We start from the raw sequence: 27,467 nt of genomic DNA, 5'->3' as shown, positions 1-27,467 counted from the left end.
TCACGTCTAAGATCCGCTTGAAATGACGCTTCACTTCTAAAAGACGTCTTTCGATCTTCTTGTCTTACTACACTCTCGTCAGCCCCCGTTCTTCGAGCAGGTGCGAGAGGACGAGACTTCTTAATTGGAAGCGTCACGTCCTTCCGACGGGGCGCTAAAACTCCCACAAGAGATGACAGTTGTTCCTGAACCGCCATAATTATCTTTCTTGAGGCTTCTCCTACGTCTAGTGCATGACGCTCTCGTCATCACTCGGGAAGAAGCATGATGTGGTACTTCCTCATAAGCGTCAGGTGACGCTGACACCACCTTCGCCTTCTTAATAGCAGACGGGGCGTCATCAGAGAAGCGCTCTGGGCTTGAATCAATGTCTTGCTTCATATGACGCTTCAGCGGTCTCGATAATTTCGACTCCTTCCACCCTCGTTTAGGTGAGGGAGAGGGAGAGGACGAGAAACACTCGCGAAGGACGCTTTTTCTATAGCGTCCTTGAGCTGGCTGCCATGAAGCAGAGCTAGCTGAAGGGACGTCTGACCGTTGGGGATTCCCCACGACCTCCTTAAGGCTTTCGACTTTCCTTCTCCTCTGGGCATGTGAGCTTGGAAGAGGTCTAGGCCTGGGAGCGCCGCAGGGACGATCAAACGCCCCCTCCACAACACTGATAGGACTCACTTCACTAAAATGTTCACTATCACTAGCCTTACCTTTCGAGTCAGCCATCTTGGTTTTCATGTCTCGAATAGTCGCTTTCAGATTGGCGATTTCCGATGCCGAATCCGAAAAGACACTCTGAGAATGAGATTTATAGGGAGAATCTACAGTAGAAGGGTTAGAATTATCCGTGAAAGGCTCAATAGGCCTTGAATTCCCACCTTTCAGTCGTCTAACTCTATCCCTCTCTAACTTCTTCAAATAAGAAGTCAAAATCTTCCATTCTTCTGCATTCAAACCCTCGCATTCCTTACAAGTGTTAAAAGCAGAACACTGAACCCCCCTACATTTACGGCATACAGTGTGAGGATCAACCGAAGCTTTCGGTATCCTCACCCTGCAGCCTACATTCACACACATTCTCACACTCACATTAGAATCAGACATACTGAGAAAATTCCAAAAGAGTTATTCCAAAAACAGTCCACAGTAGCGAATGCCAAAACACGATCCAAATACGTCACCAAAAAGCTGAAAAACGTTGATCAAATGTTGAAAAAAGAATCCAAGTCAGGAGGTAATAACAACAATGTTGATACCACCGGCGACAGAGAAAATATGATAGAAAACGGGGATGGTTCCTAGTCCTGCCACCCAGGGCAGGCCGGTAGATCACCTGACCTACCTGTAGCGAGTGGCGCGAAATTTGAATTTCTGTCGGGGACGACGGAGTCTTAGCTATGTATATATCTGACAGGTAAGTTGATTGTATGAAAATACATTTTACTGATATTTTTCTTTTTACATTAATATTAAAATATGTTATTGTTATTATACAATTAAGTTTGTTCATACTTACCTGGCAGATATATATATAGCTGTATTTTCTGAAGTCCGACAGAATTTCAAAACTCGCGGCACACGCAGTGGGCGGCCAGGTGGTAGTACCCATTCCCGCCGCTGGGAGGCGGATATCAGGAACCATTCCCATTTTCTATTCATATTTTATTAATGCCACTGTCTCCTGAGGGGAGGAGGGCGGGCAATTTAATTATATATATCTGCCAGGTAAGTATGAACAAACATAATTGTATAATAACAATAACATTTTGTTCATGCCACTTACCTGACAGATATATATATAGCTGAATCCCACCTTCAGATGGTGGGAAGAGACAGAATAGGATTTTTTAGGAAACTTGAATTAAGTAGATGATATACATCTTGGTTCCTCACCTGTTAGCAAAGTAAACTCTGTGATTACTGTCACTTAAGGCTGCTTTTGCTTAATTCAGAGTTGCCAGCCAGGTGGAGACCTGTAGTGCTGGTGCACTCTGGATGATCTGTCAACGGGTACGAGACCTCAACGTGACAAGACCATCGAGCCATACATATGAGGGCAACGAAGCAACTGACCACCACCTGACCAACTATTCAAAAAAACCCTTAAAACTAACTAAAGGATGGGAGATCTTCACATAAGACTCACCACAACCTAAAAACACAACAATAAAACTAACCTAAGCCTAACTAAGGGATAGGGAAAGAGCTACTTCCGGACCCCAAGACTGTGTCCGCAGAAACGTATGGCCCCAGTGAATTACAATCGTCATAAATCGTTCTAACATCCCTTAGGTAATGTGATGCGAAGACGGAGTTACTCCTCCAAAAGGTGCAATCAAGAATGTCCTTGATTGACATGTTCTTTTGGAAGGCAAGAGAGGTAGCGACAGCTCGAACTTCGTGAGCTTTCACTCGTAAGAGGCTCAAATCAGTCTTCTGGAAAGATGAATGAGCCTCCTTAATGACGTCCCTTAGAAAGAAAGCAACAGCATTCTTAGATAAGGTAACTCTGGTCTCTTCAACAGAGCACCAGAGATTACCCGAGGGACCTCTTACCTCTTTTGTTCTATGTACATAGAACTTGAGAGCCCTGACCGGGCACAGGGCTCTCTCTGGTTCTTGGCCCACCAGACTTGACATACCTTGATCTCGAAAGTTTTCGGCCAAGGGTTCGAAGGATTTTCATTCTTCGCCAAGAAAGTTGGGTTCAAAGAGCAGACAGCATTGTCTCCTTTGAATCCCACTAAATTACTAAACGCTTGAATCTCACTAACTCTCTTAGCCGTCGCAAGAGAAGTTAGGAAAAGAGCCTTCCTTGTCAAGTTTCGAAGAGACGCTGCCTGAAGCGGTTCGAAAGGACTTGACATAAGGAACTTAAGAACCACGTCAAGGTTCCATGACGGAGGTCTCATTTGAGGAATCTTCGAAGTCTCGAAAGATTTTAAAAGATCATGAATGTCCTTGTTGTCAGAAAGGTCAAGGCCTCTGTGCCTAAAAACCGCTGACAACATGCTTTTATATCCCTTGATGGTAGGGACCGCTAATTTCTGCACATTCCTGAGAAAGAGCAGAAAATCAGCTATCTGGTTCACAGAGGTCGAGGAAGAGGAAACTCCCTCCTTTTTACACCATGCCCTGAAGGAAGCCCACTTCGATTGGTAAACAGCTCTTGTGGAAGCACGTCTTGCATTTGCGATTGCTCTCGCAGCTGCTTTCGAAAAACCTCTCGCTCTGGCCAACTTTTCGATAGTCTGAACGCAGTCAGACCCAGAGCGGAGAGGTTTTGGTGAAACCTTTCGAAGTGAGGCTGTTTGAGTAGATCTTTCCTCCAGGGCAATGTCCTTGGAAAGTCTACAAGGAAAGACATGACCTCTGTGAAACCATTCTCTCGCTGGCCACATATCGGAGCGATCATGGTCAACTCTCGTCCCTTCTGAGGCCCCAAACTTTCTCATGACTTCCCCCAAAATCTTGAATGGTGGGAAGGCGTACAGGTCTAGACCCGTCCAATTCCAAAGCAACGCGTCTACAGCGATCGCTTCTGGATCCAGGACCGGGGAGCAATAAAGAGGAAGTCTCTTGGTCCTTGACGTCGCGAATAAGTCGACCAGAGGACGTCCCCACAACCTCCAAAGGTCTCGACACACGTCTTTGTTCAAGGTCCATTCCGTCGGTAGGATTTGTTCCCGACGACTGAGAAGATCTCGGCCCTGACATTTTGCACTCCTGCAATGAACCTCGTCAGGATTGTCACCTTTCTTCTCTTCGCCCACAGCAGAATCTCCCTCGCCAGGAAAAACAAAGTTCTGGAGTGTGTTCCTCCCTGATTTTTCAAATAAGCGAGTGCTGTGGTATAGTCTGAGTTTACTTGAACAATCTTGTTCTTCAAACTCCTTTCGAAGAACTGCAGAGACAGAAATATTGCTGCAAGCTCTTTGACATTTATATGCCAGGCAACCTGTTCCCCTCTCCAGGAGCCTGACACTTCCTTCCCTCCTAGTGTTGCTCCCCAGCCCGTGATGGAAGCGTCGGAGAACAACACTAGGTCGGGGCTCAGAAGACTTAGGGGGACACGCCCTCCTGTAGCTTCCGAGGGTCGAACCACCATCTTAGATGGTTCTTTATCGGAAAAGGGGAGATATTCTCAATATGGCATTGAGATCGTCCTTGGCCTTCCACTCGTCCGCAAGGAAAAATTGGAGAGGCCTGAGGTGCAGTCTTCCCAAGGAAACAAACCTTTCTAGCGAGGAAATGGTTCCCAGCAGACTCATCCATTCCCTCGCCGAGCAAGTCTCTTTCCCTAAGAAGGCTGAGATCTTTTCTAAACCTAGCCGCTGACGTTCCTGGGACGGAAACGCTCGAAAAGCCACTGAATCCATCTGAATCCCCAGATACATGATGGACTGTGTCGGGGTCAGATGTGACTTTTCGAGGTTGACAAGAAGTCCCAGGGACTTTGCTAGGGCTAAAGTGAACTGCAAGTCCTTCAGACACTTTTCTCTCGACGACGCTCTGATCAGCCAGTCGTCGAGGTACAGGGAAACTCTTATCCCCGAAGAGTGTAGCCACCTCGCCACATTCTTCATGACTACAGTGAACACCATTGGAGCCGTGGTCAGGCCGAAACACATAGCTCTGAACTGCCACACTTTTTTGTCTAAGACAAACCTTAGATACTTCTTGAAAGAGGGTGGATCGGGATGTGAAAGTACGCGTCCTGCAAGTCTAAGGACACCATCCAGTGCCCGCCCCGGTCTCAAGGCTCCCAGAACAGAATGAGGCGTCTCCATCGTGAATTTGGTCTTTTCCACGAAAAGATTGAGCCTGCTTACATCTAGAACTGGACGCCAACCTGACGACTGCTTCGGTACTAGGAAAATCCTGTTGTAAAAACCTGGAGACCCCAGGTCCGCGACTTGTTCCACCGCTCTTTTCTCGATCATTTGTGATGAAGATCGAATAACACTTGCTTCTTCTCTCCCTGATAGGATGGAGAAAGGTCTCTGGAGTCATAGAAAGAGGAGGAAGATCTAAAAAGGGGATCTTGTACCCCTGCTCCACGATCTTGAGGGACCAAGAGTCCGTGTCCCTCTCTCTCCACGCTCCCGCAAAAAACTTCAGTCTGGCTCCGACTGGTGTCTGAAGGACATGCTTCTCACTTGGAAGGCTTTGACTTAAAGGAAGCTCTTCCTCGTGAAAACCCTCTCCCTCGAGGAGCTGCTCTCGAGGGGGGAGCCCCACGAAAGGGCTTAACCTTCTTCGGCGGTCGAACAAAAGCTGAAGAAGTTGAAGGTACTGCCGAACGTCTTGTAGACTGGGCTAAGAGGTCCTGCGTTGCCTTCTCTTGCAAACTGCTAGTCAGGTCCTTTACTAAAGTCTGGGGGAAGAGATGGTTCGAAAGAGGAGAAAAAAAGCAAATCCGCTTTCTGAGCTGGAGTCACTGAACGAGCTGTGAAATTGCACAGCAAAGCTCTCTTCTTCAATAAGGCCGTTCCAAAATGAGAGACGATCTCCTCCGAACCATCCCTGACGGCTTTGTCCATACATGCTAACACGCTGGACAGCTCCCCCAGACTGAGAGATTCTGGGCTTCTCGCTTGCAGATCCAGAACTCCCAAGCACCAGTCAAGGAAGTTGAAAACTTCAAGAGTCCGGAGCAGACCCTCAAATGATGGTCCGTCTCCGTAGAGGTACCAGTCACTTTAGCAGTGGATAAAAGAGACCTCCTCTGTGAATCCCACCAATCTTGGAGAAATCTCCTTGAGCTGAAGAAGGGATACGAACCCCTACTTCTTCTTTGGTTCTATACCAAATACCCCCTTTTCCGCTGAGTCTAGCTTGGAGGCAAAGCAAAAGTCGTCTTGCCTTGATCTCTCCTTCGTACCATCCAATCTTGGTTGTTTCTTGAACGCCCGTTTGTTTAGTGGAGAGCGAAGTTTTCATCTCAACAAACTCCGGGGTTTTACCAGTCTTAGATGATGAAAACTGCGAAGGAGGAGACTTGGGAGCTGCAGGCTGAAACTTGTCCTCGAAGGACGAACGCAACAACCGCACGAGAACTTTATAGTCTGAGATTGAAGGGGCCGCAGAAGGTTCCTCTTCAACCGAGTCAGCCGAACTACTCAGCTCTCCTTCTTCTCTACACGGAAGAGGAGACCGCCTGTCCGGAGAGGGCGTACTAATGTCGGGTCTTGTCTTAATCAAACAAAGGACCCCTATCCTTACTGGATGAAGCCTTATATTTCGGCTGTCTTCTTATGGCGCTTACCACTTGAAGCAGGTAGAGCGTCCTGACGAGGACGAGCGTCCTTAGCGACACCCGAGGCAGCCTCACTTGCCAGAGAAGCGTCCTTACGTTTCTTACACGAAAGGGAAGACATGTTAGCCTGAATACGTGCCTGTGCGCGCAAACTAGCGTCTTGGGGTACGACTTCTTGGTCGGAGTCCCCAAAAGCGTCTTGAAGAGCGTCCTGAACGTCCTGGCGAGCGTCCTGGCGAGCGTCCTGCTGAGCGTCCTGCCGAGCGTCCTGCCGAGCGTCCTGACGAACGTCCTGCCGAGCGTCCTGCCAAGCGTCCTGCCGAGCGTCCTGACAAGCGTCCTGTCCGAGGTCCCTGACAAGCGTTCCTGTCCGAAAGGCGTCCTGCCCGAAGTCCTGCCAAGCGTCCTGCCGAACCGTCCTGCCAAGCGTCCTGCCAAGCGTCCTGCCAGCGTCCTGACGCGCGTCCTGACGAGGTCCTGACGAGCGTCCTGCCGAACGTCCTGCCGAAGCGCTCCAAACTGCGTAGCCCCTGCCATAGGCGTCCTTGACGAGCAGCGTCCTGGACGGAGCGTCCTGGTAACTCTCGTCCTGTCGAACGTCGTGCTGAGCGTCCTGCCGAGCGTCCTCAAAAGCGTCTTGACGCAACGTCCTCCTAGAGGACGAACGAGATCGGCGAATCGCCGAAGGAGACGCGATCTCGAACGAGACGAAGTAGGAGAGGGAGAAGGAGACTGCTTCGTCCTCTTGACGGGCAGTCTAAGGTCCTTCCTACGCTTAGGCTCGACTGCTGCTGGGCGAGTCCTCTGAGCCATAAGCGTCGATAGCTGGTCCTGAAGGGACAAAAGAATGTTCTTCGTTGGAGAGGAACGAACAGAGGAAGCAGGACTGATCCTGCGAAGAACGAGGGGGCGAGGTGGGGGACGCCTCCTTCCGTTCTCACAGGTACAGCTTACCTGCTTCTCAGGGAGACGCGCCTGTGCACGCAACCCAGCGTCCTCATCGGAGGAGATCTTACCCCTCTTCTGAGGCGGAAAAGCGTCATACCCATCCTCCGAAGAAAGCGGCGATACAGGACGTGAAGCGTCCTCAACACGAAACGTCCTTTTCAGAGGACGAGAGTCTCTCCGAGCGCTCCACCCCTTGTGCGGGGAGGACGCTTCGGAGGACGAAAAGCACTCCTTCAGGACGCGCGCTCGTGCGCGCTCCTGGCAGCCTGGGACTTTGCAACAAGGCCTGCCGAAGGGACGCCAGATCGTGGGGAGCCCCGTAACCCTCTTGCGGCTTTCGACATACCCTCTCCCTGAGTCTTGGGAGTCCGATAGAGGTCTAGGCCTAGAGGCATTATGGGGCCGATCTGACGCCCCCTCCACAACACTAGGGGCACGATCACACACTTGCACCGAGCCAGTTTCCAAGGCTTTCACTTTGGTCTCCAGAGTGCGTAGAGACTCCAAAATAAGAGAGAGCATTAGCTTCTCCCGACACAGAATCAGAGCCCGAAGGCAACACAGGTTTAGGAGATGCAAACTCTACAGGTGTTAATACAGGAGAGATGTTAGCCTTACCTTTGGTAGAACCACTCCTGGAGGAAGACCTCCTGATCCTATCGCGCTCCAATTAAGGCGATAGGACTCATATACTCTCCAATCATCATCGGTCAATCTCTCACATTCATTGCACCGATTATCCACCAAACAATTATGCCCCCTACAACTCATACATACTGTGTGGGGGTCTACCGATGCTTTCGGTAGCCTCACCTTACAATCAGTCCTCACACACACTCTGAAACTCACAGCACTTGATCCAGACATCACGTTTATAGAAAAGCCAATCCAAAATAAAAAAACGGTCCACTATCGCGCATGCCAATTCAACAATCCAATTCAATACCAAAAAACCAATCAGATACTTAAAAGCGAGTCAAATCCAAAAAATCCTGAGCAGAGGTCTGTAAACAGTTGTTTACCGACCGGCGACAGAAAAAAATATGAATAGAGAATGGGAATGGTTCCTGATATCCGCCTCCCAGCGGCGGGAATGGGTACTACCACCTGGCCGCCCACTGCGTGTGCCGCAAGTTTTGAAATTCTGTCGGACTTCAGAAAATACAGCTATATATATATCTGTCAGGTAAGTGGCATGAACAAAATGAAAATTAGTAAATCCTTTTTCATCATAAAAAACGTATTTAGTCACAAAAATGCAATGAAAATACTTTACAGTAATTAGTGAATATTGCACTAAGAAAAAATCTGTGACTAACTATAGCTGCAAATGCTGAACTGCAATACAGCAGGGGTCCACTGTTGAGTTATTCAAATAGATTTTAGTGCTGCTTTCAATTTGGTAAATTATAAAGCACTTATTTATAAACTTCAGAATCTTGGAGTGGGTGGATATTTTTTAGGATTACTGTACTGTATTCAAGATTTCCATACAGGTAGGCAGCAGTGAGTTACTGTTGATGGGATCTCTTGTGAACCTAGACCTTCTGTGTCCAGAGTTTCATAGGGAAGCGTTCTCGGTCCACTACTATTTTTGGTGTATATACAAGCAATATGGTTGTTGCCCTGGAAAACTGTTCAGTATACCAATGATGCAATCCTTGTGGGTGTAATAGTCTCCACTTTATTACACGCTGCCCTGAGCCTCAATCGGAAAATGGACCGGATCAGTGGATGGTGTAATCGGTGGGGTATAAGGCTGAACTCCAGTAAAACGAAAAACACTATTGATTAGCAGATCTCATACAGATTTTCCAACCCATCTCCCAATTCAGGTGGATGGGACTTTGCTGAGTGAGTCTGAGCCATTTAACTAATCTAGATGTAACTTTGACTAACATCTTACTTTCAAGAAACATCTTATGAAAGTTTCAGCAAATGCTGCACAAAAGTTAGGTATTGTTCATAAGGACTCATAGATTTATAAGTGATAAAATCAATGCAACCTGTTTTAGATCATTTGTGCTTCCTTTACTAAAGTTCTGTTCTCCAACAATCGTTGTAGGTAATAATAAAATAAAACCTTGGTTCCTACCTGTTTAGACTGAAGACTTCATGGTTAATGCCCAGGAGTCTGCTTAGTCTCAAGAGCCTCAGCGAGATCTTGATCTATTGCTAAGAGTTCTTGTAGGTCTGCCAAAGGGGTCTTATCCACTTACTTGGCCGATCCTATAAGGGCTATGTCAAAGGGTTTCAATCCACTTATATGACAAGAACCTTTTTTCTAAGGAGCACAATCCCAATCCTGATCACCTTAACCTAACCAAATGTTGTTTCTAAGATTGCAAGAAGTCATCCCCGGACTCCTTGCAAACAACCAAAAAACTCAATCACAATTATTTTACACCTAATTCTTTATGAAAAATAAATAAAAAATAAACAAAAATAATTTCAATTTGTACTACCTCGCTTGTAAGACCTATTCACATTCTCATACTGTCAAAAGCACCAAAGGCCGCCTGTGCGACACCAAGCACTCCTGTCAGCAGAAAATCCTGATACTGTCTCAAAAGGAGAGGTCCATGTACGAATTTAGACAATGTCTTTAATACTACTCCGTTTAAAAGGCACATTTCTAGTTCCTTACTAGCAAGGGCTACGGCCGCCTGTGCGACACCAAGCACTTTTACCAGTACTAACACAAAAACCCGCCTCAAATAGTGGAGATCTACATAATCAAAGACACCGTTTTTATCCAAGCCTATCCTTTAAGATAAACTCACAGTTCCTTACCTAAACAAGGCCATGGCCGCCTGTGCAACAACTAGCCGTCAGGTAAGAAAGTTAGAGCCCATCCCACCGGTATGGTATGGAAATATTAGACTTTTAATAAAAGTTTAAGGATCGGTATGTGTCCTCAGTCCCAGCACTGTATCCACAGACACAAAAGGACCTAGAGAGAAGCACTTGTCATAGGTTCTTTCAATTTCGTCTCCCACTAAGTTTGAAAGACTTTTCACTTCAAAACTCCTTGGCCATGGTTTCGAAGGGTTCTCATTTTTTACCAAAAACAGAGTTTGATAAGAACAGATGGCTGCGTCTTTCTTAAAACCCACCCGAGAATCTAGGGCATGGATTTCACTTATTCTCTTAGCCGTCGCTAAGGCTATGAGAAAAACACACTTTCTCGTCCAATCTCTGAACGAGGCATGGTCGGGAGGTTCAAATTTTTCTGATGTAAGGAATTTGAGCACAACATCCAGATTCCAACTTGGCGGAGTAGAGGATATAGATTTTGACGTCTCAAACGATCTTATCAGATCGTGCAAATCTCTATCCTCTGCCAAGTTTAAGCCTCTATTTCTAAATACCGCTGAGAGCATACTTCGGTATCCCTTTATTGTAGATACGGACAGATTGGATTCCTCTCTCAGGAATAACAGAAAATCTGCTATATTGGTCACAGAGGTATCGGAGGAGGACAGCTTATTCTTCCTACACCATCTTCTAAACACATCCCACTTAGATTGGTAGACCCGGATAGTTGACGATCTCCGGGCTCTAGCAATTGCTTTCGAAGCCTTGCTTGAAAAGCCTCTCGCTCTGACCAATCTTTCGATAGTCGAAAGGCAGTCAGAGCGAGAGCGGGGAGGTTTTGATGGAACCTCTCGAAGTGGGGTTGTCTGAGAAGATCTATCCTGTTTGGAAGAGATCTTGGGTAGTCTACTGTCCATTCCTGTACCTCTGTGAACCAATCTTGGGATGGCCAAAACGGGGCGATGAGAGTTAATCTCGTCCCTGTTGATGCTACGAACTTCTTCATCACTACTCCTAGCAACTTGAATGGAGGGAAAGCGTAAGCGTCGAGTCCCGACCACTCCAGTAGCATGGCATCCACCGCTAACGCTCTCAGGTCTTCTACTAAGGAGCATAAGTTCTCTATTCTTTTTGACAGGAACTTCGCAAACAAATCTATCTGCGGCCTTCCCCACAGGTTCCACAGTCTTTGGCAGACTTGTTCGTGCAGAGTCACTCCGTGGGGAGAACTTGGGTTCGTTCCTGCTGGGAGCCTGTCTGCTCTGGACATTCCTTTCCGCCCTTTTAACAAAATCTGGTCAGGAGGGTTATATTCCTCTCCTCCGTCCATGACAACAGGTCCTTCGTTATCTCGAATAGGTAAAACGAGTGCGTCCCCACTTGCTTTTTTATATAAGCCAACGCCGTGGTGTTGTCTGCGTTGACTTGAATCACTTAATTTTTCACTTCTGATTCGAAGAATTTTAATGCCAGAAACACTGCATATAGTTTTTTGGCATTTATATGCCAATCCTTTTGCTCTTTCTTCCATTTGCCAGAGACTTCTCTTGCCCCTAGAGTCGCTCCCCATCCCGTCTCTGAAGCGTCTGAGAACAAGATTTGGTTTGGGTTCCGAACCTCTAGGGACACTCCCTCGTTCTTTTTGAGTGGGAGCAGCCACCACTTTAGGTGTTTCTTCACCTCCATTGTTACCGGAAAAGTGTCCGATAGATGGCCCTTCTTCCAAGTCCAAGATCTCTTTAGGAAGGAATTGCAGAGGCCTTAGATGAAGTCTTCCTAGGGATACAAATTGTTCCAGGGAAGAAAGAGTCCCTAGAAGACTCAGCCACTCCCTGGCTGAACTCCTGTCCTTCTTTAGGAAGGATGTTACTTTCTGGATCCCTCGAAGAATCCTTTCTTGGGACGGAAAAACCCGAAAATCCCGAGAATTCATCTGAATCCCCAAATAGACTAAGTCCTGACTGGGGATCATCTGCGATTTCTCGAGATTCACGAGAAGTCCTAATTCTTTTGCCAATTCTAGTGTTTTCTTCAGGTTCTCCAAACATTGTTCCTGGGATTTCGCTCTTATCAGCCAATCGTCTAGGTAAAGAGAGACGCTTATGCCTTCCAGGTGTATCCATCTGGCTACGTTCCTCATCAGGTACGTAAATACCTGTGGAGCCGTGGAGAGGCCGAAGCACAAGGCCCTGAACTGGTAGACCTTCCCTTGTATCACAAAACTGAGATACTTCTTTGATGACGGGTGAATAGGAACGTGGAAATATGCATCCTGCAGGTCTAGAGAGACCATCCAATCTCCTCTTCGCAGGGCTGAAAGCACCGAGGCAGAAGTCTCCATCGAGAACTTTTTCTTTTCCACATACTTGTTCAGAATGCTCACGTCCAAGACTGGCCTCCATCCTCCGGATGCCTTCGGAACTAAAAACAGGCAGTTGTAAAACCCCGGAGAGGAAGGATCCTGAACCTCTTCTATTGCCTCTTTGTCCTTCATTCCTATCACCATCTGAAGAAGTGTCTCCTCAGAACAGGGTCCTTGTACTCCCGCCGACAGTTCCTTTGGGGAATTTGACAAAGGTGGTCTGTCCTGAAAAGGTATAATGTAACCTTTCCCCAAGACTGCTAGCGTCCAAGGATCGGCTTTCCTTATCGCCCAAGCCCCAACGAAGTTTAGGAGTCTGGCCCCTACAGATGTTTGGAGGACTTCGCTGCTATTTTGATCTCTTGAAAGACCAAAAGGAGGACCTTCCTCGCTTTTCTGCTGTCTTCCTTTTCGTTGGGGGACGAGAGGTGGAACCTCTCCGAAAGGGCACTACCGGAGTACGAGTAGTCTTCCTCGCCACTGGTACTGTTGGTCTCGATTTCTTGGAGGATTGTACTAATAAATCTTGGGTTGCCTTTTCAGCAAGAGACTTTGAAATCTCCTTCACCAAGTGCGAAGGGAAAAGGTGATCCGAGAGAGGAGCGTATAAAAGGGCTGACCTTTGTGAAGGAGATACCGCTTTGGTTAGAAATGAACCAAATAATGATCTCTTCTTCACTACTCCTGCTCCAAATAGAGATGACAATTCTCCCGAACCATCCTGAACCGCCTTATCCATACAGGATAAAATGCAATGCAAAACCTCAGGCTCTAAAACATCTGGTTCATTTGCCTTCTTGGCCAGCACTCCAAGGGACCAATCCAAGAAGTTAAAAACTTCTAGTACATGGAAAAGTCCCTTGAGGTGCTGATCCAATTCTGACATGCTCCAATATGCTTTAGCTGTATTCAAAGCATGTCTCCTCGAAGCTTCAACCAAGCTTGAAAAATCCGCCTCCGCGGAAGATGGAAGCATAAGTCCCATCGCTTCCTCTGTCCTGTACCATATTCCCCTCCTACCCCCAAGCTTACATGGAGGAGTGCAAAAAACTGTCTCCTGAGCTTCCTTCTTCACCTTCATCCAATTATTTAAAGATTGAATAGCCTTCTTCATTGATATGGCTGGTTTCATTTTTAAATACGAAGAAGATTTAGGAATCTTCGTACTGGAGAACAGAGATCTCGGGGAAGGAGGAGCTGCAGGGCTTAGAGAGTCTCCAAATTCTTGCAGGAGAAGAGAGGCTAACACTTTGTAGTTAGATAGCCCCTCATTGTTCGGGGTTTCTTCCTCCGACACTTCGTCCAACTCCACCATAGAAGGAGAGCGAGCTCTTTTATTAGAATCTTTGTCCGTAGACCTATTCCCTTTAGGAGAAATACTCCTAGAAGGAGAGAGACTGACAGATCTAGAAGCTCTCCCTTTCTTATCCACTAAAACATCCTGAAACATGGAGGTTGAAACCGTAACCTTCGATGTACCAGGTTGCTTCCTTGAATTAGGGTTTCTATTTGTAGAAGACTCGCTATCCGAAGACATTACATGACTATATAAAGATCTTCTGTTACCCCTTATGACTTCTCGCTCTTCCAGCTCTTCATGTTCAGCTGGCGCCTTGCGCCTGGCTAGCTTCTCGCGCTTGGCCATCTCATACGATATCGGATAGCGCCTGGTTGGCGCTTCGCGCTTAGCTGGCGCGTCGCGCCTGGCTGGCCCCTCGCGCTTAACTGGTAGTTCTTTGCGGCTGACTGGCGCTCCGCGCCTGGCTGGCGCTTCGCGCTCGGCTGGCGCTTCACGCCTGGCTGGCGCCTCGCGCCCCGAACTCGCAGGTCTGTGAAAAATAGACCCTTCATCCGAAGAAGAATCTTCTTTTCTGGGAGGTTGATAGTAAGGATTTTTTTACTTCTTCACAGGAAGATTAACATCCTTTCTTCTTGGAGGATCTCTCGAAAGAACCCTGACTAGAGAAGCAATAGACTCTTGCATATCCTTTAATATCTTAGTCGTTTCTTCTCTTTGGTCTAAACGAGAGGAAGGAGAGCATTCTTTCTCCATTCTCCACGACTTAGCGGGAGAAGCCAAAACCTTTGCTTTCTTAATCTCTGTCGGGGAGTCCTCCGAAAAACGTTCCGGACTCGAGTTTATGCCCGATTCTTCCCAGATCCTCTTCAAGGGACGAGAACGATCCGCTGATCTCCATCCTCTTTTAGGTGAGGAATTCTCCGAAGACGAAAAACATTCACGTAGAACGCTTTCTCTAATGCGTTCTCTGGCAGTCTGTGACGTTACAGATTCTGCCGAAGAGACGTCTGACTGGTGGGGATCCTCCATAACCTCCGTAAGGCTTTTGACATTCCTTCTCCTCTGGGCTTGGGAGCTTGAAAGAGGTCTAGGCCTGGGAGCATTGTGAAGCCAATCAGATGCCTCCTCCACTTCACTGGGGAAATTCACATCACTTTCCACAGCACTACTTTGCTTACCTTCTATGGCAGCCATTTTACACTCCATTTTCATAAGCGCAGCTTTAAGGCTTGCGATCTCCGAAGCAGAGTCCATAGGATCTGCATTCGGAGAAGGTCCTGAAATATTACAAGGAGCGTTCATAATGTTAGAGGAGGGTACAATATTACTCACCAAACCACTTGAAGATTGAGAGCTAGGCTTGGTTTTGGAAGATGAATTCCTTAACCGGTCTTTCTCTAATTTCTTTAAATAAGAAGTTAGAGACTTCCACCCTTCAGCACTCAAACTCTCACATTCATGACAAGTGTTATCCATCGAGCATTCATACTTCCTGCATATTTTACATGGTGTGAGGATCAACCGAAGCTTTCGGCATTCTCACCTTGCACCCTTCATTCACACACATTCTCACCACACTTCCAGAATCAGACATCATGATGAAAATTCCAAGCCAAAATCCAAATAACGGTCCACAAAAGCGTATGCCAGTACAACGCTCCAAATACGTCACCAAAGGGTCCAAAACGATGATCAATTGTATCCAAAAACGAAATCCAGCCGGAGATACCAACAACGATGTTGCCAGTATGGCCGACAGAAAAAATCTGATGGAAAACGGGAATGGTTCCTATTCCTGCCACCCAACGGCAGCGCGGTGGATCACCTGACCTACCTGTAGCGTGTGCGCGAAATTCGAAATTCTGTTGGCGCGACGGAATCAATAGCTATGTATATATCTGACAGGTAAGTTGAATGTATAAAATTGTATTTTAACATTCACAAATAATACCTGATCCCCTTTTACTCCTGATTTACTGTCAAACTTCTCAGTTCCAGAGGGCCTTCATGGAACAGTCTCCTTGAGGATATCATGCCATTGGAACTTCAAAAGTTTAAACAAAAATACAATGCATTACTACCCTAATGCTATTTTCCGTGTATTCTAATACATTTTTATCTATTTATTCATTCATTTTTTTATAAGTGAGATCTCTTCTTTTTGTATTTGCCTCTACCTTCTCTTACTTCCTAATGAGCACTATATTCTTTGGAAGGTTGAATTTCAAATCAATGGCCCCTGTGGGATTGTTCCGTATGAATGGGGTTCATCTTCTGAATAATAATGTAATAATAGTAATTACAAAAAGACTGTGAAAAGAAAATTAAATTTCCAAGATGATTAATAAGTTAATCACACAACAGGTAGACCCTACAAGGTCAACAATAATGGCAAGTGATCAGTACCCGCTAACTGTAAAAACCACTCTTTCATCCCTGTACTATCATGTAAGTAGTATACAAAAGTGGAAAATGACTGAAATAAATGAAAATATGAAAAAATTAAAATAAATTATTGCAGTATACAGGCGGTCCCCGGGTTACGACGGTTCCGGCTTACGACGTTCCGAGGTTACGACGCTTTTTCTTAAATATTCAATGGAAAAATCCGTCCTGGGTTACGACGCTTGTTCCGAGGTTGCGACGCCGACGCTTCCGACGCTCCGAGTTAACGACGCTTTTAAAAAACGCATACTATGATAAAAATCCTTTATAGTTTAGCACAGTATATTAATAAAAATGATATTGTTATAATACAATAAAGTTTCATACATACTTACCTGGCAGATATATACATAGCTAAGACTCCGTCGTCCCCGACAGAAATTCAAATTTCGCGCCACTCGCTACCGGTAGTCAGGTGATCTACCTGCCTGCCCTGGGCGGCAGGACTAGGAACCATCCCCGTTTTCTATCATATTTTCTCTCTTCCACCTGTCTCCTGCGGGGAGGCTGGGTGGGCCATTAATCGTATATATCTGCCAGGTAAGTATGTATGAAACTTTATTGTATTATAACAATATCATTTTCATACAATGAACTTACCTGTCAGATATATACATAGCTGATTGGCACCCTTTGGTGGAGGGTCAGAGACAGCTAATATGGAATAGACAGGTAAACAACATATGTTGTAGGTATAACAGAAAAACCTTGGTTCCTACCTGATAGGTGGTAGACTTCGTGGCTGTAGCCCGGTAGTCTGCATCACCTCAAAGACTTTAGCGAGATATTAGATCTATGGCTAGAGTTCTTGTGGGTCTGTCGATGGGTATAAGAACCGCTTACTCGGCAGAGCCTAAAAGGACTTTGTCAATGGGTACTGGACCACTTCTATGACAACACACCTTGTGAAGGAGCATAACCAATCCCGACCACCTGATCCTAACCACCATGTTAGTATATAGAATTGCTCTGAGTTATCCCCGAACTCATAGCAAACAACCCTAAACTCGAAACGAAAAACTCATTTATACAAAAATTCTCAAAAAAAATTTTTTAAATACTCCCCTAAAAGATATCACAAGAGTTCCTTACTGAACAACAGTGACTGGCCGCCAGTGCAGCACCAAGCCCTCTTTGTCAGCAGGAATCTAGAACATATCTAGTAGAAGGTATGTACAAATTTAAGGATGGTGTTTGCTCCCGTACCCAGTATTGTATCCGCCGATACAAAAGGTCCCAGAGAAAAACATTTCTCGTAGGTCACGCGAACGTCTTTAAGATAGTGAGATGCAAAAACTGAATTGCACCTCCAATATGTCGTGTCAATGATTTTCTTTAATGACATATTCTTCTGAAAAGAGAGAGACGTCGCCACTGCTCTAACTTCATGGGCTTTTACTCTTAAAAGCGGAAAAGAGTCGTCAGGACAGAACTTGTGAGCATCCGTAATGACGCTCCTAATGAAGAAAGCTAATGCGTTCTTAGACATGATTCTTGTGGGGTCCTTAATCGAACACCAAAGACTTTGTCTAGAGCCTCCCATTTGTTTCTTTGTTGTAAGAAGAACTTCAAGGCTCTTACCGGGCAAAGAGACCTCTCTGTTTCTCTCCCTACTAGACTCGATAAGCCTTTGATCTCGAATCTCTTGGGCCAGGGATTCGATGGATTTTCATTCTTCGCTAGAAACAGAGTTCTAAACGAGCAAAAGGCCGAGTCTTTGTTAAAGCCGACTTCATCTTCTAGGGCATGAAGTTCGCCAACTCTTTTGGCTGTCGCCAAAGATAGGAGAAACAAGCATTTTCTTGTTATATCCCTGAACGAAGCTACGTGGGGAGGCTCAAATCTGTCCGACGAAAGGAACTTGAGAACTACGTCCAGGTTCCAGCTGGGTGGAGTTAGTTCCTTCGATTTTGTCGTTTCAAACGATCTAATCAAGTCATGCAGATCTTTATTATCAGCAATGTCTAGGCCTCTGTTTCTAAATACTGCCGACAGCATGCTCCTGTATCCTTTGATTGTCGATACAGACAAATGAGAGACCTCTCTCAAGAACAACAGGAAATCGGCGATTTCGGTTATAGAGGTACTGGAGGAGGACAACTTCTTAGACTTGCACCACCTTCTGAATACCTCCCACTTCGACTGATAGACTCGTCTAGTGGAAGCTCTGCGGGCTCTAGCGATAGCGCTTGCAGCTTCGCGAGAAAACCCCCTCGCTCTGACAAGTCTTTCGATAGTCGAAAGGCAGTCAGAGCGAGAGCGGGGAGGTTTTGATGAAACCTCTCGAAGTGTGGCTGTCTGAGAAGATCCATCCTTTTTGGAAGGGATCTTGGGAAGTCTACTGTCCACTCCAGCACCTCTGCAAACCAATCTTGTGCTGGCCAAAACGGGGCTATCAGGGTCATCCTTGTCCCGTTGGACGCTACGAACTTTCTCAACACTTGTCCCAGGATTTTGAAAGGGGGGAAAGCGTACACGTCCACATGAGACCAGTCCAGCAGGAAGGCATCGACCACGAGAGCTCTTGGGTCTTCCACCACTGAACAAAAGACTTCCAGCCTTTTGGAAAGGAATGTGGCGAACAGATCTACGTGAGGAGTGCCCCAAAGATCCCAAAGACTCTGACACACCTCTGAATGAAGAGTCCATTCTGTGTGAAGGACCTGGCTTCTCCTGCTCAGTCTGTCCGCCCTGATGTTTCTCGTCCCCTGAACAAATCTTGTTAGGAGGGCGATGTTTCTTTGTGAGGCCCAAATTAGCAGATCTCTTGCTATCTCGTAAAGCGACACGGAGTGCGTTCCTCCCTGCTTCCGAATGTAGGACAGGGCTGTAGTGTTGTCCACATTCACTTGGACCACACTGTTCGTCACAAAGGGTTCGAAGAACTTTAGCGCTAAGTGAACGCTAGAAGTTCTTTGCAATTTATGTGCCAGGACACCTGTGCTGTCTTCCAGGTGCCTGACACTTCTCTCGGTCCTAGTGTTGCTCCCCAACCCTTCTCCGATGCGTCGGAAAAACAACACTCGGTTTGGGTTCGGAACTTCCAGAGAAATTCCCTTGTTCTCTTTTAGAGGGGACAACCACCATTGCAGGTGTGGTTTCATTTCCCTTGGAAGGAGAAAACTGTCGGAGAGAAGTCCCGTCTTCCAGTTCCACGATCTCTTTAGGAAAAACTGAAGAGGGCGAAGATGTAGTCTTCCTAGAGGAAAGAACTGTTCGAGCGAGGAAAGGGTGCCTAGTAGGCTTAACCATTCCCTCGCCGAAGTTCGTTCTTTCCCTAAGAAGAGAGAGACTTTTTCCAAGCCTCTCACGATTCTCTCTTGCGAAGGAAATACTCTAAAAACCCCAAACCCCGAGAATCCATCTGAATCCCCAGATAGACCCAAGTTCTGTCTGGGAATTAGCTGTGACTTCTCGAGGTTCACGAGTAGTCCCAACGCCTTTATCAGGTCTAGGGTCAAAGAAAGGTCCTCCAAACACTGTCTCTCTGTTCTGGCCCTGATGAGCCAATCGTCCAAATATAGAGAGATGTTGACGCCTTTGAGGTGAAGACACCTCGCCACATTCTTCATCAGGCTTGTGAAGACCTGAGGCGCTGTGGATAGGCCGAAACACAAGGCCCTGAACTGAAAGATCCTTCCCCCCGTCATGAAACGGAGGTACTTCTTCGACGAAGGGTGAATCGGGACATGAAAATAGGCGTCCTGGAGATCCAGCGACACCATCCAATCTCCTTGACGTAAAGCCGCAAGGACTGAGGCCGAAGTCTCCATAGAGAACTTCTCCTTTCGAACGAACTTGTTCAGAGCGCTGACATCTAGAACTGGTCTCCAGCCCCCCGAGGCTTTCGCAACCAGGAAAAGCCGATTGTAAAACCCCGGAGAGTTTTGCTCTAGAACCAGTTCTATAGCTCTTTTGTCCCACATTTGATTCACCATCAGACGAAGAGTATCCCTCAGTACAGGGTCCCTGTATCTGGCTGACAGTTCCCGCGGAATGGTCGTTAGTGGAGGACTGTCTTGGAAGGGGATAAGATATCCCTTCCTTATTATGGACATGGAAGAGGCGTCTGAGTTTATGAGTGACCAAGGCGTCTGCAAATTCGAAAGCAAGCCTGGCCCCCACTGGTGTTTGGAGGCTGTCTGTCTCACTTCCCTTTCTTAAAGGGACGGGAAGGAGCCTTACCTCTCCTCTCAAGACCTCTTCTCTTAGAGGTAGCTCTGGAGAGAGGCCCTCCTCGAAAGGGCTGAACCGTAGAAGTCGGTCCTTTCTTGTCTACAGAAACAAGAGGTCTCTTCTTCCTTGCAGTTTGCAGGAGAAGATCCTGAGTCGCCTTCTCAGTCAGTGATCGAGAAATGTCCTTCACTAACTGAGAAGGAAACAGGAAGTCAGACATGGGAGCGAAAACCAGGGCTGCTCTCTGTGAGAGGGAGAAACCGCCTTTGTTAGGAATGAACTAAAAATACTCCTCTTCTTAAGGAGTACTGCTCGAAAAGAGAGAGGAGATTTCTCCCGATCCGTCTTGTACCGCCTTGTCAATACAAGCAAGAATACTGAGAATTACTTCTGGGTCAAGACCATCCGAGTCATGAGCTTTCTTAGACATCACCCCAAGGGACCAGTCTAGGAAATTAAACACTTCCAAAATATGGAAGAGTCCCTTGAGGAGATGATCCGTCTCCGAAATAGCCCAAGACACGCGAGCTCCATTCGAAAAGCGTGTCTCCTTGACGAGTCAACCAAGGTTGAGAAGTCTGCTTCGGCTGCCGCTGGGAGAGAAAGGCCCATGTTCTCCCCAGTTCGGTACCAGAAACCTCTCTTGCCAGAAAGTATGGCTGGAGGCATACAGAAGGTAGTTCTGCCCAGATCCTTCTTAGACAACATCCATTTGTCTAAGGACTGAAGCGCTCTCTTCATAGAGATCGTAGGTCTCATCTTCAAGACCGACGAAGACTTAGGCACAATCGCACTCGAAAACAGTGATCGAGGCGAAGGAGGAGCGGCAGGAGTTAAAGAATCTCCGTATTCTCGTAAAAGAAGGTCAGTCAGAACTTTATAGTTCGAGACTCCTTCTCTACCGTCTCCCTCTTCTTCCGAATCTCCTTCTACACCTTGTGGAGAATCGGCCTGAAAAACGAGAGGATCTTCATCCCGTTCTCTCTCTACTGGAGACAAACTCCTACTAGGAGAGGGGCTCATCGAGTGAACCGACTCTCTCTCACATCTAAAAGAAGTCTCGCGTCTGCTTGACTTCTCGCGCCTGAAACGCTCCTCGCGCTGGTGGCGCCTCGCGCTGTCTGGCGCCTCGCGCTTGTCTGGTGCCTCGCGCCTGGCTGGCGCTTCACGCTTGGCTGGAGCGTGTAGCTTGGCTGGCATCTCGCGCCTGGCTGACGTCTCGCGCTTGTCTGGCCGTCCTCACGCAACTCCTCGCGCCTGGCTGGTGCCTCGCTCCTGGCTGGCGCCTCGCGCCTGGCTGAAACTTCGCGCTTGGCTGGCGCCTCGCGCTTGGCTGGCGCCTCGCGCTTGGCTGGATCCTCACGCCTAACTGGAACGCCGTCGCGCCTGGCTGGTGCCTCAGGCCTGAGCGTATCCTGATCTCGAGCAACTCGCTCAGAAAGATTCCTGACGTTTGTACGCCTCTTCTTGCCTGGGAAGACGTCCTATGTCTGGCGGACGCTTCACGTCTAGCTGGAGAAAGAAGACGAGACTTCTTAATAGGAAGTCTAAGCGTCTTTCTTGCGAGGGGGAGCCCTTGAAAGAACTCCCACCAAAGAGGGCAAATATGCTACCTTGAACTGCAGCAAAATCCTCTTGGGAAGACACTAGCGTCTTTCTTTGCGAGGGGGTGGGATCCTTGAAAGAAACTCCCACCAAAGATGGCAATACCTGCTCCTTTGAACTGCCAGCAAAATCCTCTTGGTAAGCCACCCCAGCGTCCTCTTCCATAGAAGAAGCAGGAGAACTCGAAGAAGTGCGATCATCAAATACATCTCTAGGAGGCGTCGAAACCAGCTTAGCCTTCTTGATAGAAGAAGGATCTTCCTCCGAGAAGCGCTCCGGGCTCGAGTCGAACGCGCGCTCTTTCCAATGCCTTTTCAGTGGCTAGAAAGATCCGAGTCCTTCCACCCTCGTTTAGGTGAAGGAGAACCGGACGACGAGAAACAATCTCGTAGGACGCTTCTATTTGAGCGGTCCTGAGCAGACTGTAACGAAACAGAACCTGCTGAAGGGACGCCTGACCGTTGGGAATTCCCCACAACCATCCAAAAGTACGACTTTCGACTTTCCTACTCCTCTGGGTATGTGAGTTTGGAAGAGGTCTAGGCCTGGGAGCATCGCCGGGAACGGTCAGACGCCCCCTCCACAACACTGGGAACACTCACTTCACTTAGTAATTCACAATCACTAGCCTTACCTTGCATGGCCGCCATCTTTGTCTTCATTTTACGAAGAGTAGCCTTCAGATTGGCGATTTCAGAAGCCGAATCCGAATGCAAAGCCTGTGAGGATTCAGATACATAGGGAGAATCATATTCATTAATACAAGGAGAGTTAGACTCAGGAAAAGGCTCAATAGGCCTTGTACTCACACTCTTTTGTGCAGCTCGTCTAATCCTATCCCTCTCTAACTTCTTCAAGTAAGAAGTTAGAGTCTTCCATTCATTAGCATTCAACTTTTCACACTCAATACAGGTGTTAGCCAAAGAACAGTCAAACCCCCTACATTTACGACATACAGTGTGAGGATCAACCGAAGCCTTCGGTATCCTCACCTTGCAGCCTACATTCACACACACTCTCACACTAACACTTGAATCAGACATTCTAATAGAAAAATCAAAAGCAAGTCCAAATCCAGTCCACAGTAGCGAATGCCAAAACAACGATCCAGTACGTCACCAAGAAATCCAATAAAGATGATCAATAAAGTCTTGAAAAGCGAATTCCAGTCAAGAGGTAGTAACAACAATGTTGATACCACCGGCGACAGAGAAAATATGATAGAAAACGGGGATGGTTCCTAGTCCTGCCGCCCAGGGCAGGCAGGTAGATCACCTGACCTACCGGTAGCGAGTGGCGCGAAATTTGAATTTCTGTCGGGGACGACGGAGTCTTAGCTATGTATATATCTGACAGGTAAGTTCATTGTATGAAAATAAGTTTCTGGTTAGATTACAACAAAAATTTTGAGGTTATGATGATTTTCGACACTTTTTATGTTGTATTTTTCTATGTTTTTTAGTGACGCCTCATATGCGGAACTAGTTTCCGAGCGAATGAATACATACTAGTTTACATATAACAGTCCAAAAGCGCAAATAATGAAAAAATCATTACTTGTTTCCAGTAATAATAACAAAACGAAGTTTCTGGTTAGATTACAACGCAAATTCCAAGTATCCAAAGAGAGACATTATCCAGTAATTTGATCAGAGAGAGAGAGAGAGAGAGAGAGAGAGAGAGAGAGAGAGAGAGAGAGAGAGAGAGAGAGAGAGAGAGAGAGAGAGAGGCGTCTTCCGACGCTCCGAGTTAAGGACAGAGAAGTGTTAGTTTCGTTAAACGGCCTCTGACTCATGCCAGTAAATGTTTTGTTGATACTAATAATATAAGCCTATTTAAAGATACGTTTACTTTAATTAGCCTATATGATACGTAAATAGTAATCAACTGTTCTTGTAGCCCTCAATATTTGGCAAAATCGAAGTATCCAAAGAGACATATTATCCAGTACGCAATTTGATCAGAGAGAGAGAGAGAGAGAGAGAGAGAGAGAGAGAGAGAGAGAGAGAGAGAGAGAGAGAGAGAGAGAGAGAGAGAGAGAGAGAGAGAGACGCTTTGGCAACATTGGTCTCGGGGGTTTTTATAGCTTCCTTCTGCTTGATGATCGTGGATATTGTAGAAGGATTTCGACCATACTCGTTTGCCAAATCGACGATACGAACGCCGCGTTCATGCTTTGCTATAATTTCATGTTTTGCTTCCATCGAAATCATTTTCTTGGCTTTTTTCTTATCACCTGCTTTGTCTTTAGCTTTGAGACCCATGGTTAATAATAAAATAGACAAAATAACACGAAAAATAGGCGCAAATACAACGAACTAAACAACGACGTGTTAACATGCAGCACCAACAAACAAACGGACTGAACGCCATTTATCGGTCGCCTATACAACTAACACTCATCGCAAAATCGTATCTCAAATATTTCGTTGTATATCAAAGCTTATATTTTCGCAAATTTTCTGTTGTATCTCAAAACATTCGTATATTAGGGCAATCGTATGTAAAGTTTCCAATGTAATTTGATCAGAGAGAGAGAGAGAGAGAGAGAGAGAGAGAGAGAGAGAGAGAGAGAGAGAGAGAGAGAGAGAGAGAGAGAGAGAGAGAGAGAGAGACGCTTTGGCAACAATGGTCTCGGGGATTGACGTAACGTTTATTTTCTGAACAGATAGGACAGAGAAGTGTTCGTTTCATTAAACGGCCTCTGACTCATGGCAGGAAATGTTTTGTTGATGACTAACTAATAATAAGGCCTATTTGAAAGATACATTTACCTTTCAATTAGTCTATATGATATGTAAATAGTAATCAGCTGTTCTTGTAGCCCTCAAGATTTGGCAAAATCACTCCAGGTTGTACATAAAACTTCAAGAATGTAGTGTCACCAGAGGATTACAATAGTTTTTACCTTCAAGAACCAGCATTCTTTTTATGAAAATAACTCAGGTTGTACATAAAAACTACAGGAAACAACATGTAGTGTAACCAAAGGATTACAAGTAATGTTTTTATAACTTTTTATTAGTTTAAGACATATTTCCAAGCGTCGTTCCGGCTTACGACGATTTTCGGCTTACGACGCGTCTCAAGAACGGAACCCCCGTCGTAAACCCGGGGACTGCCTGTATATAATACACTATGGAACAGCAATCCTATGCAAAGGGAACAATTGGAGAGCAATCAACAGACCTATTGACAGAACAGCATGTTCATGACTGAAAAAAACCTGAGCAACAAGATACTAATGCATGAATAGTGAGATTATCTTCTGACAGAAAAAGACAGGTGAACCTGGAAACATTTGGGCAGAGAATATATACAGTAGTGTATGTATACAATAAATGGGTTATGATGAAACAATCTGTGATTCTGAGTAAAACTTTACAAGCATACATGAGGCAACAAAAATAATTATAGCATATCAAACAAATTTTCTACAGCTAAATGAAATATACAATTATCTGCATGATATTATAGTTAAAAATAAGATTACTTACAAGTAAACTGGTAACATAAGCATCTTCATCTTCATGTGCAGTCACATTCCTAGTCTGGCTACTGTTCTGGCCCATTTGCTGGGGCTGTGATACATGACAGTGAACAACACAATTGTCAAACAATCCATACTGAGCTAAAGTTGAAGAATCCTGACTAAGCAACTGCCCATTAAATATGAGTCGAATGCGACGGTTGGCATCCATTTCTATAGAAAAGTGTTGCCTGGAAGAAAGTACAATACATAACATTGACAATGGTAAAACTCAATAAAACTGCAATCAATCAAGCTACGTACAGGTATAGGCAGTCCCTGGGTTACATCAGGATTGGGCTCCAGGTTACAACAGGTTTGGGTTAAGTCGTTCCAGACTTTGGGTGCTTGCCTCATGGTGCTGTTAACCATTCCCATTATAATTATGCTAATTCGGGTTAAGGCGATTTTCAGCTTACAGCTGCTGGGAACAGAACCCGGCGTAACCCAGGAACTGCCTGTATAACTGAATTTGTTATATTTACATGAATAATTCATGAAGTTACTGTGCTGCTTCCTGCACAATTATAGAGAGGCAGCAGTATGCTTCTAACAAAGGAGAGATTCACTTGGTCTTCACATATATTGTACAGGCAGCTTCTCTAAGCACCATATAATATTCTTTTAGCTATTATGCAATACTAATACAGTCAAACCTCAGTTTTCGTATGCCTCTCTTTTTATACGTTTTGGTTTTTGTAGACTTTTTTTCTACAAACTTTTGTCTTTGTTATCGTATGTTTCCTCAGTTTTCGTACACTCAGAAACACTCCATTTGAGGCCCACTTGTGACTGGGCCCCTTATTGAGTGCCCAAACATGGCATTCCATCTTCTTTCATGACCCATTCTGCTTTTGTATTTGTTGTTTTTGTGCTTTTTTTTTATTCAAGTGCAACTGCTAAATAAGCCATCATAGGGCCAAAGAAAGTTCTGTAAAAAAGGCAAGAAACACTAGAATCTAAGAAAGAGCTCACAGCAAAGTGTTGGAGGAAGTTGCATGCCAACCTGAGTAAGAAAATGCCTACAACAAGCACTACTGTTAGTGAATTTAAGGCCAGCAGAGGCTGGTTTGAACAATTCAGAGAAAAATGGGCATACATAACATGCCTACTTCAGGGATTAAGGACTTGTTTGCAAAGTGGAATGATGTAAAAAATTTTGTGGAGAATTATCATCCCAACAAAGTTGTAATCCGTGTCTCCAACATGTTTAATGACAATGCCAAGTTTAACTTTAGGCAAATTTTAAAGAAATGCCAGAAACAAATGTCTCTGGACAGTTTTGTTGTGCAACAGAGGTCCAGTAACTCTCAAGTAGGTCTTAGTGCCAGTAAAAAACAAAGTGGGGAAGTAACCTCAGATAGTGCCAGTAAAAAACAAAGAGAAGTAACGCCAGATAGGTCCTTGATACCTGAAGTCCTTCTGGAGGGAGATTCCCTTCCAAACAATAACCTCTCTTTCTCCCTCTCCCCTCCCCTCTGTCTTCCATACACTAACAAGTCTTTTCCATAAAGGTAAGAATGATATTAAATGTTAATTTATTCATTTCATTAGTGGTTTATATTTATTTCTCATTGTTTTCTGTATGCAAACTGTTCATTCCCTATAAAATGTAATTTTAAAAAATATTTTGGGGGGTCAGGAATGAATTAATTGTATTTACATTATTCCTTAAGGGAATTATTGCTTCGGTTTTCATACGTTACGGTTTTCGTGGGAGGTTCTGGAACGGATTAAGTATGAAAACCTAGGTTCCACTGTACATCCAATTATGAATATAATGGAAATTTGTTGAGATGATAAAAAACACTCTTCAAATGTAAAACAGCAATTCATAACATTTTTTCCTACTTTGTCATTACACAGTACTACAGTGTTCCCCCCATATTCGCAGGGGATGCATTTGAGACACCGGCCGTGAATAGCTCAAACCTGTGAATAGTTGGAGCCTCTGTAAAATTGCTTATATCTCCTATCTTGAATGTGGAAACACCAAAGTATCCCTAAAAATAATATCCTACATCAAATATAC

At 45.6% G+C, this 27,467-nt stretch overlaps 1 protein-coding gene across 1 annotated transcript in view; it reads right to left on the bottom strand.

The window, feature by feature from the left end:
* The window catches only part of LOC135212110 (transmembrane and ubiquitin-like domain-containing protein 1), an 83,397-nt gene that overhangs the window by 22,775 nt on the left and 33,155 nt on the right, over positions 1-27,467 (bottom strand). Inside the window, exon 3 of the mRNA XM_064245504.1 lies at positions 25,404-25,626. Within this exon, the coding sequence (XP_064101574.1) occupies positions 25,404-25,626 (223 nt within the window). The remainder of the gene's footprint in view (positions 1-25,403; positions 25,627-27,467) is intronic.

The sequence above is a fragment of the Macrobrachium nipponense genome, chromosome 40 (genome assembly GCF_015104395.2).
Source record: "Macrobrachium nipponense isolate FS-2020 chromosome 40, ASM1510439v2, whole genome shotgun sequence".
NCBI lineage: Eukaryota > Metazoa > Arthropoda > Malacostraca > Decapoda > Palaemonidae > Macrobrachium > Macrobrachium nipponense.
Note: the sequence above shows the minus strand (reverse complement) of the source record. Positions and strands in the feature narration are given on the sequence as shown.